This window comes from Hibiscus syriacus, unplaced genomic scaffold (assembly GCF_006381635.1).
Source record: "Hibiscus syriacus cultivar Baekdansim isolate YM2019G1 unplaced genomic scaffold, ASM638163v2 tig00111402_pilon, whole genome shotgun sequence".
Taxonomy (NCBI): Eukaryota; Viridiplantae; Streptophyta; class Magnoliopsida; order Malvales; family Malvaceae; genus Hibiscus; species Hibiscus syriacus.
In genome coordinates this window covers 1,759,857-1,775,904 of record NW_024063082.1, presented here as the reverse complement: position 1 = coordinate 1,775,904, position 16,048 = coordinate 1,759,857, and the positions used below count along the sequence as shown (strand labels likewise).

General features: G+C 31.9%; 3 protein-coding genes across 3 annotated transcripts in view; 2 read left to right on the top strand and 1 right to left on the bottom strand.

Annotated features, from left to right (window-relative positions):
* Nucleotides 1–16,048, top strand: part of LOC120161997 (calmodulin-binding protein 60 D-like) — a 28,759-nt gene that overhangs the window by 7,804 nt on the left and 4,907 nt on the right. Inside the window, exon 2 of the mRNA XM_039172193.1 lies at nt 1,794–1,798. The gene's annotated coding sequence lies outside the window, so the exon portion shown is untranslated. The remainder of the gene's footprint in view (nt 1–1,793; nt 1,799–16,048) is intronic.
* Nucleotides 2,215–5,226, top strand: LOC120161998 (protein DETOXIFICATION 16-like). The gene is made up of 8 exons (XM_039172194.1): nt 2,215–2,499; nt 2,571–3,115; nt 3,196–3,282; nt 3,370–3,426; nt 3,500–3,744; nt 4,663–4,781; nt 4,871–4,957; nt 5,121–5,226. The coding sequence occupies exons 1-8, from the start codon at nt 2,251–2,253 to the stop codon at nt 5,184–5,186; spliced, it is 1,455 nt and encodes a 484-aa protein (XP_039028125.1). The 5' UTR covers nt 2,215–2,250; the 3' UTR covers nt 5,187–5,226.
* Nucleotides 5,458–6,665, bottom strand: LOC120162000 (transcription factor MYB36-like). The gene is made up of 3 exons (XM_039172197.1): nt 6,440–6,665; nt 6,236–6,365; nt 5,458–6,155 (listed from the first exon to the last, which is right to left on the bottom strand). The coding sequence occupies exons 1-3, from the start codon at nt 6,573–6,575 to the stop codon at nt 5,510–5,512; spliced, it is 912 nt and encodes a 303-aa protein (XP_039028128.1). The 5' UTR covers nt 6,576–6,665; the 3' UTR covers nt 5,458–5,509.

Below are 16,048 nucleotides of genomic sequence, written 5' to 3'. Positions count from 1 at the left end.
ACCTTCATTTTTGGCATATATATGTTTGTTGCAGTGTCATCTATGTTTTACAATGTCTTTTATTGCTGACATGCCATGAATTTACAAGAATTATGGGGTCATATGATTTTAGTTCCCCTATATGCTTTAGATTCTCATCATGTTTTACTATTGAGGAACATTAAACATGGAGCATTAGAAGCAATTATATGTTAAAAGAGTAGGCCATTAATGCATTTGCAACTGATAATGTTATATTTGGCATCTAATACTTTTGGAGTGACTATGACTGAACCTCTTTCCCTATATTTATTAAGTCCTCATTTTGAATGAGTTATTAATTGATATTCTTGGTTTATTTTAGTTTTTGCTTGGTTGTATGTTGCAGTCCTATGAACTAAAACTCTTTACTATTTTCGCAACCGTTGGATGTGCATGCTCAAGTTTCATCCAAACCTATTGGATTGTCATACCAAAGTGCGGCAGCTACGAATAAGACAAACTAACCTTGTTACTTTTACTTCAACGATTTATGCAATAAACGTGAAATGTGCACTTTTCATGTTCAAAGTATGACAGCTGTTGGATGTGCATGCAACAAACCTCAAATTTATATTGACGTAAACACTGTCAAATAACAAATTTTATGTTCAAAATTCCAAAACACTTCAATTACATTCTAAACCCTAAATTCCAAAATATTTCAATTACATTCTAAATCCTAAATTGAAGTATTTTAGAATTTAGGGTTTAAGATGTAATTGAATTATTTTTGGATTTGAGGTTTATAATGAAATTGATGATTGTGTTGTAAGTTTTAAAAGTTGGAGGACGTAAATGCAAGTGACTGAAAAGTTTAGTGACCATATTGAAAACGGGCTAAAGGTTGGAGGACTGCCATGTCATCTGCTTCTAACGACAGTGTAACGGCGTCAAATGGTGGGTTACGTCGGGACCATATTAAAAACAGACTAAATTTTGGAGGAGTGTATTGCAAGTTTTAAAACTCGGGGAACCTAAATGCATGCTTTAGAAAAGTTTAGTGATCATTGATATACTTTACCCTAAATAAAATTCCGACCTTTGCTGTCCTCGTGTTGGTCTACTTTCCATTTTCTATATTTACTTTTAAATTCACATGACTTCCAATAGAATATTAAAATTAATGAATGTTGTAGCTAAATACGTTCATTATTCATAATTTCAGATACTTTATTATCATTCTTTACTGATGGATCTCCTTAGAGACATCAAGAAATTTCCTGTTCATCGTCATCTAGTTTAGTTATCGAAATTTCTCATTTAATTAAAAATAAATAAAGAAATTTATATATTTAAAGAATATTATTGTTTCTTTTAACATAATGCATTATCTAAAAACAATAATCTATTTTGTTTTTGGTTTCATCTTATTGGTTGTATTTGTGTAGCAGTTGCTACTTTTTTTTAATATTTAGAATTAAATGATTTATCCAAGAATATTATTCAAAACAGAGTTCGTCTTATTTACTTGGAAGTTGTGATTTGGATTTTCCCCGTTTCAAAGCTGTCTTATACAGACTGGTCCCAACACTATCTTTTCTTTTAGGTTTAATTCCACAATAAACCCTTCCACATATATTCGTTTTTAGGTTATTTGTCTTTTTATTTTTAGTCAAATCACCCACTTAAACCACATTTCCTAATCAATTTGGACCCCTTTCATTTAGTCCGTCCATTTAAGACGATAAAAATAGACAACCATTCAAGTTTTAGATCAAATCAAATTAAATCGAATATAAATTACGTCAATCAATAATTTAACTCAAGTTAAGATCGAATTATTATCAAAATGGTGGATCCAATTACATCTATTCAAACAAATTTAGATGACTTAGATTTATGATTACAACAATTATTTAATTTCTTTTTTACTTTCCCGAGAGAAATGTTATAATTCTCCTTTCACCTAATTACTCAACTTGCTGGAATGCTTTGAATACATTGAAAGTGGTTCCGATATTGCAATACTGACCTCTGTCACTGCATATTTCTAATGAGTCTGGGTTGCATCGAACGCTCCTTTTCTCGGTAACCGTTGTTTTCAAGCCTTTTGCAATCATGATTCATGAGACAAACGTTCTTATCAACTGATCAGCTCGATTCCTGCTACTGCAGTAATATCTGTAGTTTTTGTTATGGAAATATTTGATTCTTTATAACTATCCCCATTGCTCGATACATGCAAATCACATAGCTTTCTAGAGGAAGAAGAAGTGTCACAAAAAACACATGGAGAACCTTGATTCCCCACTGGTAGTTTCTCAAGATATGGAATCCCAGGAGCGATTTGGCAAAGATGAGATCTTAGCTGAGGTGAAGAAGCAGCTGTTATTAGCAGGCCCTCTCGTGTCAGTCAATTTCTTGTTATTTGCTTTGCAGCTTACCTCGGTAATGTTCGTGGGTCATCTCGGGAACCTTGCACTCTCCGGTGCTTCCATAGCTACTTCCTTTGCTTCTGTAACTGGTTTTAGCTTATTGGTAAGACTGTTAGAGCCCTTTTCTTATGCCCTTGTTTTAATTCTGATTCTTCTTCTTATGATTGTTATTAGAGGGGGATGGCAAGTGCATTGGATACATTCTGCGGTCAATCATATGGAGCAAAGCAATATCACATGCTCGGTGTTTACTTGCAAACAGCGTTGATCGTGCTCTTATCGGCCACCGTTCCCCTCGCCTTGATCTGGGCGAATGCTACTTCGATTCTTTTGTTTTTCGGGCAAGACCCCGAGATATCGGCCGAAGCCGGACGCTACGCTCGGTTCATGCTGCCGAGCATTTTCGGTTTCGCTATCCAGGAGTGCCATATAAGATTCTTACAAGCACAAAACAATGTTGTTCCGATGATGGTCATCTCGGGATTCACGACATTGCTTCATATCCTTGTTTGTTGGATTCTGGTGTTCAAGTCTGGTCTAGGAAACAAAGGTGCTGCTTTGGCGAACGCATTCTCCTACTGGACCAATGCTGTAATTCTAACACTGTATGTCAGAATCTCTCGTTCCTGTAAGAAAACTTGGACGGGTTACTCCATGGAAGCCGTGTATTGTATCCCCAAGTTCTTGAGATTATCAATTCCGTCAGCTGTAATGCTCAGGTGATGAATTAACATTTCGTTTCACTTTTTATTACTTGGTTTCAGATTCATATAAGATTATCTGACATGTTTTGAAACAGCTTGGAAGTTTGGTCGTTTGAGATGATGGTTCTCTTGTCCGGTCTTCTTCCAAATCCAAAGCTCGAAACTTCAGTTTTGGCAATCAGGTTATAATATAGCATGCAGCTTTAAATTATAATAAAAAAATTACTGTCATCGACATCGTTGACCGACTGTCAGATCGATACTTGCAGCCTTAATACATGTTCGACGATTTATATGATTCCTCTTGGGCTTAGTGCTGCAGTTAGGTGAGTTCAAGAATTTTATGCAATTCTTTTAAAATTTCCTCTGATCGTGTGGTGTCTTTTGTCTGCTAATCAGCACAAGATCTTCCAATGAACTGGGTGCCGAAAGGCCGCGAGCGGCTTTTCTAGCGGTGTGTGTTACGATGGTGATGGTGATGGTGATGAGTGAAGGAATTGTGGTGGGCATGGTCATGATTTCGGGTCGGAAAATCTGGGGTTACCTTTATAGCGAAGATGAGCAAGTGGTGAAATATGTGGGACAAATGTTTCTGCTCATTGCTGCCTCCCATTTTGTTGATGGTATTCAATCTGTGCTTACAGGTTAGTGTCACTAATAAACACATAGAATTATATAATATCAAATTAATGAATAAAATTTAATTTAGATTAAAAAACAATTTTAAATTATTTTAACTTTTTATTTGAATTTTGAGTTTGAGTTGATTTTAAATTTATAAAACTTAAATAATCAAAAATTAAAAAATTATAATTATATGATTTTTATCTTTAACTAAATAATTTATTTATTTTGCATTTTAATCTCTCTCTCTCTTTTCAACTTATCTATACAACTTACTTTATACAGCTTGGGGAGTGCAGTTGAGCCCAGTTCATTGATTGTATTGTGGTGGCAGCTTATGCTGCTTTTGTTGTTTCGTAGCAGCAGGTTTTCTGTTTTTTTTATGGTTAATATACAAAGGGATTTATCCAATATATATAAAACTTTCTTTTCGGACAACAGAATTATCATTATTTTTAATTTAATCATATAATTTTATACTTTCTTCAATTTAATCTCTCTACTATAATTCTTTTGAAAATTATTTTTTCTCATCAATTTCTTTATTAATTTATATTCTCATCAATACTTTATCTACAAAATCACTTTTTTTTTCTAAAAATAATTTCACTTTTTAATAAATTTATTATAAAAATAATTTTATAAATATATTATATAGTTTTAAATGATATTTAATTTATTAAATAACATTATAAGTCATGTGAAAAAGAATCTAAAAAAGTTATATATGAATGTCATATCTAATTGGAGAGAGTCATTTAATCTGAAACCAATCGTTATGATAACACTAAAAATAATTATATTTATATTTGAATAAAAACTCAAACAAATATGTTATATTCGACTCGACTCGAATTCTATAAACTCTACTCGAAAAGATTTCAAATGAAATAATACTCGTAGATTCAAACAACGTAACTTGATATAAAATACTGCAGGGGTTGCTAGAGGATGTGGTTGGCAGAAAATGGGGGCCGTGGTTAATCTTGGAGCATATCATCTTATCGGTATCCCTTCTTCAATCATACTTGCTTTTGTTTGTCATCTCGGAGGGAAGGTAATATTTTAGTTGCCTTTCAAATATCGAATTCTGAATCTAATTGGATTATTTCTTCGAAATCAAATGGTGTTTTGATTTATTGACAGGGACTGTGGACAGGTATAATTGTGGCACTAACTGTGCAAGCATCATGTTTAGCCATATTAACTCTAAGAACCAAATGGGAGGAAGAGGTAATCAAACTTCTCCTTTTCCCTCTCAATTAAGCATCATTATTTCAATGTATGAATTTTTTTAAAAAAATTATATTAATTTAAAGAAATGATGTTGGTTTCATGAATACTCCATCAAGAATAAATTTACGAATTTTTTAAAAAATATTTTTATTATATGTAGGCAACGAAAGCTGTAAACAGGGCAACAAATTCGTGGGTGCAATGTTATCATGAAGTGAAGAGATGAGTTGCCGTGTTGTATTACTACCACCGAGTCGTTTCACATTTCCAAGGCTGATCTCTCCTATGAACCATATCAGGAAATTTTGGGAACTTTATTAGTTAAATAAGTCTCTGTTACTACTAATCATTACCAAATTAATCAAAACATTGGATTGCAATATGTTTAAAGTTACAGTAATCATAATAATACATATCTAAATAATTATTACAGTACTTACGTACACATGTACATGATCCATCTGTCTGAAAATCCCAGTCTTTTCGATAAACCAAATAAGCTTAAAGCCTTGTACAAATCCCCTAAATAGTTTTCTTTTTATTCTTTCGTTACACATTATAACCTAATTCGTGATCTTGAAACATTTCATTGAATTGGAGAAGAGAAGTTGAAGTGCCCCAGCAGTTGGTAGACGCTGGTTTTGCATCAGACCACCAAATCATGCTCTCCTTGGAACCATTCATCTCGTTGAAGCCGTCGAGTTGAGCCATTTGGCCGTCATGTGGTGCATAGCCACATGTTTTGTTATCGAGAAGCTCATCCACCAGCTCAGCCTTGAAGTTTGAAATCGGTTCAAGTTGAACCGTTTCATGATGGCCATTCCCGTCCGCCCACAACACAGTTTTCGAGTCAATCAAATTGTCCAAAGAATCACTTAATTCAAGTCCCCTGGCATTGCTGATTCTCGGATAATATTGCTGACCAGGCTGGTCGTAGAAATCACCAGGGTTGTTCAGGAGAGGCTGCACGCCATTGGAGATGCTCTTAGGCCGAAGATCAGAATCGTTGTAGAAATTACAGAAAGGGGTCTGAAGATTTCGAAGATGAACACGGAGTTGTAAACGTTCAAAGGCAGAGTTCGTCAGACCATCTTGCTTGCGCCACCCGAATAGTTTCTTCTTCAGTTTGGTGTTCCAGTAGTTTTTTATGTCATTATCTGTTCTTCCAGGAAGCTGAGCTGCAATTATGGACCACCTGGGGGGGGGGGAACACATAATTTGACCGAAATGTTTTGGGATGAAAAAGAATAAAAAGACGAGCAAAATGACAGATACCTGCTTCCAATACTCATATAGAGGTTACAGATGATGTTGTCTTCTTCTTCAGAGAATCCACCATGTTTAATGTTTGGTCTCAAATAATTCAGCCATCTCAGCCTACAACTCTTCCCACATCTCTTCAGGCCTGTCGATTACCATATATGTTAATAGAAACATATGTATATTGCAAATTCAAAGAAATGGGTTTATGAAGGGTACCGATTTTGTGAGGAAGAGCAATCCAATTGCCTCTGATGCCGTAGTTTTCGATATAAGACTTGAGCTTAGCATCTTCTTCGGGTGACCATGGTCCTTTCTTCACGTTGGCTTTGTCGCAGCAAGGAGCTCGACCCATATTTTCTTCTTTCTTTCTTCAAAGCCAAAAGGGAAAGCTGGTTTGGATGTTGGGGAAAATGGGTCAATGAAAGACCATGATTTATAGTTGATTTGAATCAATGGCTGACGCCGAGTGACGAAGCTTTCATAAGTACAAAAGCCTTGCACCTTTCCGATGAAACCCATGTCTGATAGGTCTTGTTAGTAGAAATAGTCGAGAGTTTTGTGCCCGCTTACAGATATGCTTAGATTATATTTCAAATATGGTTGAAATCTATAGAATTATTTTTCTTCCGTATTTATTGAGAAATTTAAAATATTATTTATGTATATTTATTAAAAACTATGCATATTTATATTCGTTTATTTAATTTTCATAAACATTTTTATTTAATAAACATTAATAAGCTTATTCACAGGTATATTCATAGCATATAATTGAAATAAATCCGTAAATAAGTAAAGATTTATTCATGAATAAATACATATGAACCGTAAATGAATATATTTTTATTATTTAGATATAAAATAATTATATTATATTATAAATAAGTCAGATAAGCATAAATATTTTAATTATTTTTATAAAAAATATTTGTTTAAATAAATAAATTTATTTGTGAATATAAATGAATCAAACACACTTAAATTTAAATTCATTTGTTTAATTAAATTATCATAAAATTTCTATTTATACTCTTATCCAACTTAATAAATAGAGGCACGACCTCTAGTGACTTCGATGGTAAATAAATTGTTGTTATTCTTTGAGATACTGGGTTTGAGCACCGAGACTATCAGGGCTACGACCGTTCAATGTCAAATGGTGTTGAGAGTTATCTTTGAGCAGATATTACCTTGTACTTACCTCATATTAATAAAAAAATAAAAACCTTAATAAATAGAGCAATATATAATTTCTTTACGAATATTTTATCGAACGATCTCTTTAATTACATCTTAAAATGAGTAAGGATAAAAAAAGTCTTAAATCTTACCTTCATTGTTCAAGTCTATTTTATCTTATTCTTTAGGGTTTGGGCAAGGTAGTTCCATTATTTTTTTTCTTACTTTTTTGATTAGTTTGTTCATCTATATAATTAATCTATGCATAACACTAGAGAAGGGATACCACAACTTACTTTTCTTTTGCATTTTTAAATTCAGCTACATTTGTTAATTTTTTTTAAATAAATTATTATCATTATTCGACCCAATACTTCATCTCGATAATTAATATTCTTTACTTATTAGTTTATAATTCAGAATTGGACCCAATATGGGCAGGTAGACATACTTTGATATGAAGAAAAAATGAACACACTTTGTCTTTCATTTTGTCTTCTTTATCGTAGCATTGTTCCATTATTAGTCTATGCTTAAACTTAATTAATTATATGTATGCAAACTTGTACGTGCTTAGAGTATTATTGTTTATGAAATTAATTTAATGCACATACGTCTTTTGGCTGCATATTATTAGTTTGTATATATAATCTTTGATTAATAGTTACGTGCGTGATGTTAAAAGACAAGCACATACTTCAAACAATCTTATATATATTAATCACCAATTATTTGGTGATTATTGATCCTTAAGATAAGAGTAAGGCCACCTGTCATTTCTAGACTGCCCAAAGAAGATAAGATTTAATTAATTCCCAAGACATGAAGAAAGTCAGAAAGATCGTTAATTAAAATCGTAATCGAAGTTGACAATGATGCATGCAATTTGCAATTTGTGGACTTTCATATGAATCATATGGTAATATGAACAAGACATGGTTGACTTCTTAAAGAGTATGTATAATTAGCGACATGCTCAACTTAATTGATCAAACATGTCATTATTTACCCCCAGCTCAAGTTTTCAACACTTGTCATGTTATTGTTTTCCTAAAATATGATTATATATCATGGTTAATATACATTAGTGTAATAATAATACATATTAGCACGAATCTTAGTGATATTGGTGGTAAAGGAATGGTCGTTAATCCTTGAGGTCCTGGGTTCGAGCACTAGAAATGTCATAGGTACGACTATTCAATGTCAAATGATTGAAAATTATATTTGAACAAATATTATCTTATACTTATCTCAAATTATCAAAAAAATAAAAATAAGTCATATTATACTCTCAACGATATAATTCTATTTTAAATTTTATAAATGATATTATTGAGAGGCACAATTATAAATCCATAACATAAATTGCACAATAAACATGAATTTTTCTTTAAAAAATATTTTTTTTATTTTATTTTCCAAAAATTTAAATCATAGATAAGTATAGTGATAGATATAAATTTTTATGACAGAGAGTGTGAACTTTTAGAGAAATATTTTAAATTTGAGATGTTAAACTATAAAATCTTAGAAGAATAAATAAATAATTAATAAAATATATATATAATTTTTTTTAAATTATATAAAAATTTTAAATTCTTAAAAAGATTCGATTGGCTTATGTACTTCCTCAATTGCATAGGGTATATAATTTTTTTCTCTAGTAAATGGGAGAACGACTTCCACACAAGTCTTTGCATTTCTTTCATATTTCTGTTGTTTTATACTTACCTAGAGACGATGCGTGCTTACATTTCAATGGAAATGGGGTCAACGATTGCATCACACTTGTTTGAAGGGAATAACTAGCATACTAGGAATTCTGAATAGTTGGTGAATAAAAGTTGTACAAAAAGAAAAAATATTCATACTATATTCGATAGTATTAAAAATATTTAATTTTAATAAATTTAATTTAACTTATTAATCGACTAATTCAGATCGAATATTTCAGAAACATTTTTTTATGAATCTATCAAATGATCTTAGTGGTTAAAGAGAATATTGTCTTCCCTTTTGGTACTGAGTCCAAGTAACTCCGTCTGTAGGATGTGTGTGTATTGTTGTTTAGAAAGATTTTAAATATATACTATAGTGTAATCACCACATATTATTAAAAATCATTTACAATTAGGATGATCATGATATGGGTCGAACAATATTTTTAGCCCACCTAAAATTGACTCGATTATAACACCAATGTATTTATCATTTGACTCGACTCGAGTTTAGGAAAGTTCCATTCAAACCCAAAATTCAAATAGACTTTAGAATAAAAACTCGCATCTAACTTAACGCAACACACATATATATATATATATATATATATATATATATATATATATAATTTTTATTAAATACAATATCGACCTAATTAGATATATATAATTTATAACGATTATATCTAAATATATAAATGTCAATTATATCATTATTATTGGGACACGACAGCTCAGATATTTTCGCTCAAAACCTGAATTCGAACTTACCATTAAAAAATATGATTCAAACTTAATTTTTCAAAAACAAAAAATTGACTTTATTAGATCTAATCAAGTCATAGCTTGTTGAGTTCAGATCACATATTCATTCGTATAAATACCGTAATTCAAATCTTTAGTCTTATTTAAAAGTCTTAATATCTCATATGGTTAGATCAACAAATACTCTATAAAAAATAATATTTAATCAATAATTTAATAAAATAAACATATAAAAGATATTTTAGAAGTCAATGGCACATGAAAACATTGACTTGAAATCCAAAAGGTACATTTTTTTTGGTTATAGGCGCGTGTTAGGTGGGTGAGAACTGAGAACAAAAAAATATGATAGCGGCAAAAGAGGGATTTGTAGAGAGAAAGGGGCAAAGGGGTTGGAGAAGATGAAGTCACACATTTTGACTTTGCCAATTATCCCTAATTCTCCTTTATTAAAAACATTAAAAATAGTTTAATAATTTAATTTAAAGTTGATATTATTTAAAAAATATTATAAATTCTAAATATAAATAATACATTTTTTTAATTTTGATCTAATATTCACCCCTAATTAACCTAACCAACAGATGACCTTAATTAATTTTCCATTTTCCCACAGGATTCGCTTTATTCTGCATTCGATATTGCAGCTGCAGTCGTGTTCCTCAGCTTCTGAGATATTTAGATGCTGCTGAAAACTGGAACAGTTAACGGATAACTTTGAATTTTCAGCAAAATTTGAAATATTGTACCCAACTGTTTGATAATTTTAATGACTCTTTTCTAATGTTTGGAAGTTTGGAGACTAAAACGGACATTTATGTATAGTTCAGTTACCACTTATGTATTACCTTTAAAGTTTCTATACGGTAACGAGGATGTAGCCGAATTCTTCTACTTAGCTGGAACGCTCACAACTAACAGTGTTTAACGAGTTTAGCAGCTCGTAATTAGTTTGAACTCGACTTGATTAAAATTCGGTAAACACTCGAATTGTGTTGGCTTAACTCGAACTCGACTTGAGACTTTAACGAGTTGAGCCGAACAAAGTCTAACTCGGCTCAATAAATTCGCGAGCAACTCGTTAATTTTTTAAAATATATTTTTAGTAATTACTTCAAAATTATTTCATTCAAAAAATAAAAATAAATAATAATGATTAATTTATTAATAAATAATAAATAATAAAAAGTTAACTAATCTATTATTTTTTAATAAATAATAAAATATTATTTTAATACAAAAAACCCAACCCTAAATATCCTCATATATTATTAATATATTTTATTTTTATTTTTTAAAAAATAAGATAAAGTTTTTATTGAGTTTAATGTCAAGTCGAACAGTAAAATTTTTAAATAAGCACGAGTCGAGCACTGCCGAACTCGAGTTCGACTAGCTCAATAAACACCCCTACTCACTACCCTTCCCCTCCAATTTTCAAACATTTCACTCGCTGTTCAACTTCCCTCTCACTCTTTCCACCATGCTCCTCCGCCTCCACTACAACCACCACAAATCCAAACGATTTTCCACTCACCATCCCACCCTCCAACCCAACCTACATCATCTGGTCCTCCAACTAGGGATGGCAATGGGTCGGGTCGGGTTTTTGGGTCACCCGACCCGACCCGAGAAGAAATGGTCATCCACCTGTGACCCGACCCGACTCGAAGAAATTAAGGTTTCACCCGACCAGACCCGAAATAATTAAAAAAATATATTTTTATTCAATAAAAACAGTGATTTAATTGAAAAAATTATATATAGATGAGTAATATTGTAATTATTCCTAAATATATAGATAAAATTATATATATATTTTGGGTCGGGTCGGGTCATTTTTTCACCCTAAACCCAACCCGAACAGTGCATTAAAAAAATCCGACCCGATCTAGTTCGGATTGAGTTGCCATCCCTACCTCCAACACCTCCCTCGGCAAAACATTAGTTTCCACCACAAATACTTGAACGAAAATTTAAAAAATATATTTTAATTATTACAATATTTAAGTTTAAAGGAAAAATATATTTAACATATAATTAATATATCAAACTTATTATTTATTTATATAATACAATACAATATGAAAAATAATATTATGGTATTAAGTGGACAAATATATTATTTTCAATGTATAAGATCTATTTTTTAATAACTCAAAATTAGATATTATTTTAAATAATTATATTTTTATAGTAATAATATTTTCACTTCATAAAGATTAATATACTAAATATTAAAAATATAAAATAATTTTAACTACTCAAATTTATTAATATTTTACTAAATTAAATTCTTTGTATATTATTGTTAAGTTTTAATTTTGAGTAAAGCACGAAGACTAAAAATTAAGAATGTTTCATATGAAAAGAACTCATTATCGCAGAGGTATTTATGTCAAAAGTGGTGGCAATCGTTCATTATCTAAGAATTTAGAGGTAATGACATTTTTACAATTTTAATCAAAAAATGCTACTATTGAAAATAAGTTATTACAGATCTTTTACGTGAACCAAACGTGATAATATAATTCCGGAAAATACCATTCCCCGAATCAAACTTCTCCTTAAGATTATTTTCTAAAATATATTGTTGTAGTGTCAGCTTTCAGGTCTCGTGATGAAATATTCCTTAAGACTTGTATTCATCGAATGTTTCTCAGCAATTATCTCAGTATTCAACATTATCTGGGACTAAGCAAATAGGAGCGTTAATTATAGAACCAGGCAAGACATATATTTCTTTAATTTTACCATTTGACATTATATTTTGTTGTTTGACTAGGTTTTATTCATCAGTTAGGAATTTACTATTCCATTGTTACCTTTGCAACTACTGTTTTAAGCTATAGTACGAGTGTATTGGTGTTCTTTTTGGCCTTTTTATACTTTGGGAGGACATGTTAAAAGCATTTTGTTTGCTTGTTTTTGGATTCAGTATCATTTTGTTTCTTTTTGCAAGTTTCACTTGAGGTTGTTGTTGGGTGTTAGTATCAGACATGTCTGGTATATTTGGCTTATTGCAAGAGGTGAGCCGGATCAGAAATGTTATTTTTGGCTGGCTTGGGTGTTTCTGAGAGATGACTATGGTTAACCAAAGCCCTATACTTTTCCTTTTATTTAAAAGCTTCTTTTTCGCTTATTTCATCATTGGATTGCTCCTACCACGATTGCTAAATTGTAATATACAATAGTTGTTTTCTCCATGGATTATGTTTCATTTCAACCTATAGCATAGGGTATTCTTATAAGCTGAGATATGCTCAGAGTTTTTTATCTAATCTTACGGAAGCCATAATTTTCTATTTATCTGATGTTTAACCTCACACATTGGATGGGTTATTCTGTAGTTATCCAAGGTGCGGCAGGAATGCACAAGGTTGATCCACTTTCCCAGAGGATGCTTGTCAATGAGTGTCGGCACTCTAGAATTCCAGGAATCTTGGATGAGGTCTTTACGGGTTTCTGGCGATTAGGAGTAGAGGTTTGACGTTTTTAATTTGATTCGTTATTCCCTTTTTTATGGAAAATAACGTCGATGAGACATATTGGAAGTTTTTTAATCTTTATTTCATGGCAGGCTGCAGCAGAACTGCTTGGTTGTGTACCAGGCATCATCCCTCTAGCTGCCACACTAGCGACTGACGCTATTTTCATTTCATTTACTGGAGATTCAAAGGTATTATATATTTATTCATTGTCTTCAGACATTTTGCTTCATTATTTTTTGGAGTTTTTCAGACTTGGCAGATTCAAATTGTTTCTGGTGGGAGAAATGCTAATAATATTGCAAGGCATCTGCATTGATCCATAACCCTTCTTATTATTTGCATTATGCTGATAGTCTAAATAAATCACTCACACATGTGGTTTTGTTGCTTTCAGCTTAAGGCTCTTTTGCATGGACACTCGTATTCTGCACATGCAATGGAGTGCACAGCACCTGCTAAATCTTAACATCACATCAGAAAAAGAGAAAACTTTGCTTAGAGAGGTATGTTAAGTTTTTCTATCTTTTATCTTTTTCACCATTTACAAGTTCAGTTTCCATGCCTTTCTATATTCTAAGACGGATACTCGGGGTGAGAAACTTTCTAACAGATCTCATCACATCCTTCCACTCAAATTCTTGCAGTTATGGGATGCTGAACTTGTGCAACAGAGCTCATCGCACCCTTCTGTATCGAGGGTGGTCGCTCTAGGAACTCTTTTCGCACTATAACTACAAGCAGATGGATCTGATGCGACTATATATATCTAATTTCTTTTGTTGTTGAGTCCTATTAAATAATTCAAACTTTATTTGAATTTGAATCTAGCAGAGTTCTTTGAGTTTTTGTTTAAATTCAATTGTAGATATGGTACTAATTATTCTACTTTAAATAGCTTTCAATAACTATATACGATATATATATTCATTTTTTTATATGTGATATACGTATATCATGCAGAGTACTCTTGTAAATCAATCCACTAGATACAAAAAATTTTAAGTTTTCAACCCTTGTATCATAGTTCAAACATTATTTGAAATTTTTTGAAGTTGAATAGAAATTTTTTAACATCTCGTCAAAAAATTTAAAATTTCAGATCAAGTCAATTTTGATCACCGTATTGACAACCTGGCAGTTCTTTTAAGACTGGAACCACCATCCTACAAGCAGATGTTTTTGAATGCAGAACCCATGAGAGGCAATAGCTTAATCCAGGTTGTTCATATGGCGCCACTCTCATTGGCATCCTACAAGCAGATGTTTTTGAATGCAGAACCCATGAATGGCAATAGCTTAATCTAGGTTGTTCATATGGCGCCACTCATTGGCATCCTACAAGCAGATGTTTTTGAATGCAGAACCCATGAATGGCAATAGCTTAATCTAGGTTGTTCATATGGCGCCACTCTCATTGGCATCCTACAAGCAGATGTTTTTGAATGCAGAATCCATGAAGGGCAATAGCTTAATCCAGGTTGTTCATATGGCGCCACTCTCATTGGCGTACTATGAATAGCAGTATAAGACATAAATCTGTAGATACAAGATCTCTGGTTGAGATGCTCCGGGAAGACGGCATCTACAGCAGGCCCTTGGGAAATGTGGTTTATGTAATATGTGGTCCTTGCACATCCCCTGAAATCTGCTCCCGACAACTCTACACAAAGCTTGAAGAGTTCACCCAGGTCAAACGGAAGAAGAAAATCAATTAACTCCTTTTCTCCCATATGAAGAATTAAAGTGAAACTTGTTTATCATCTCGCAAGTCTGGCAATGGCAGAATAGGACATAGCGGTTTCCAAGAAAAAACCAGTGGCGTGCAAAAACCAGCTAAGCTCAATCATAATGGCTTTTTAGATTCTCAGTTTAAACCTTTTTTCTATTTAACTCTTTTTTATCCACTTTAATAGTTAAATATCATTCCATTTTAATTTAATTTGAGACTAAATGTTGAGGGTAATTTTGTTTTAAGAAGTCATATATTAAGAACTGTAATTATATATTTATTTTTATTTTTTTAGAAATATGATAAAATTGAGATAACGTGTAGATATTGATTTGTTTAAATATAAGATTTGGGTTATTAAAAATTATTTATAAACCAAAAGATATTAAGTACGTAAATATATATATATATATATATATTTAATTTTATGTCCTCATCCCGTTGTGTATTGTTCCAACGTCAATATTAATCAAATTATATATAAATATTGAACATTAAATATTTTAAAATTAAAATTGAATTAATACTATAATATTTTATTTTATTAATTCAAGAAAATTGATAAGTGAAGTAAGTATTCGTGTTGTTTATCCTGAACTAGTATTACTCAATCCTATAATTACAACGAATCAGCAATTGACGTGTGTCTTACTAAAACCGTTTATCTCAGCTCAATAATTACTACTTCCGTTAATATCTAAAATGGTTGACTCGTCCGACAAACATCCAATCAGCTAGCAAAAAGATCCATGCGAAATGTCGCTTTCGCCAATCCGTCGACCTCAACCATCCTCGCCGTTGTTTACCCGGCCCTAAAGCATCCTCGTATTACCGTGAGCCATGGCCGTAACAGATTATTCCCCGAACCACTTTTGTCAGATAACAAGAAGTCGTGTGCACTTAAAAAATTTAGTAAAGAAGAAGTCCAAAAACAAATGCA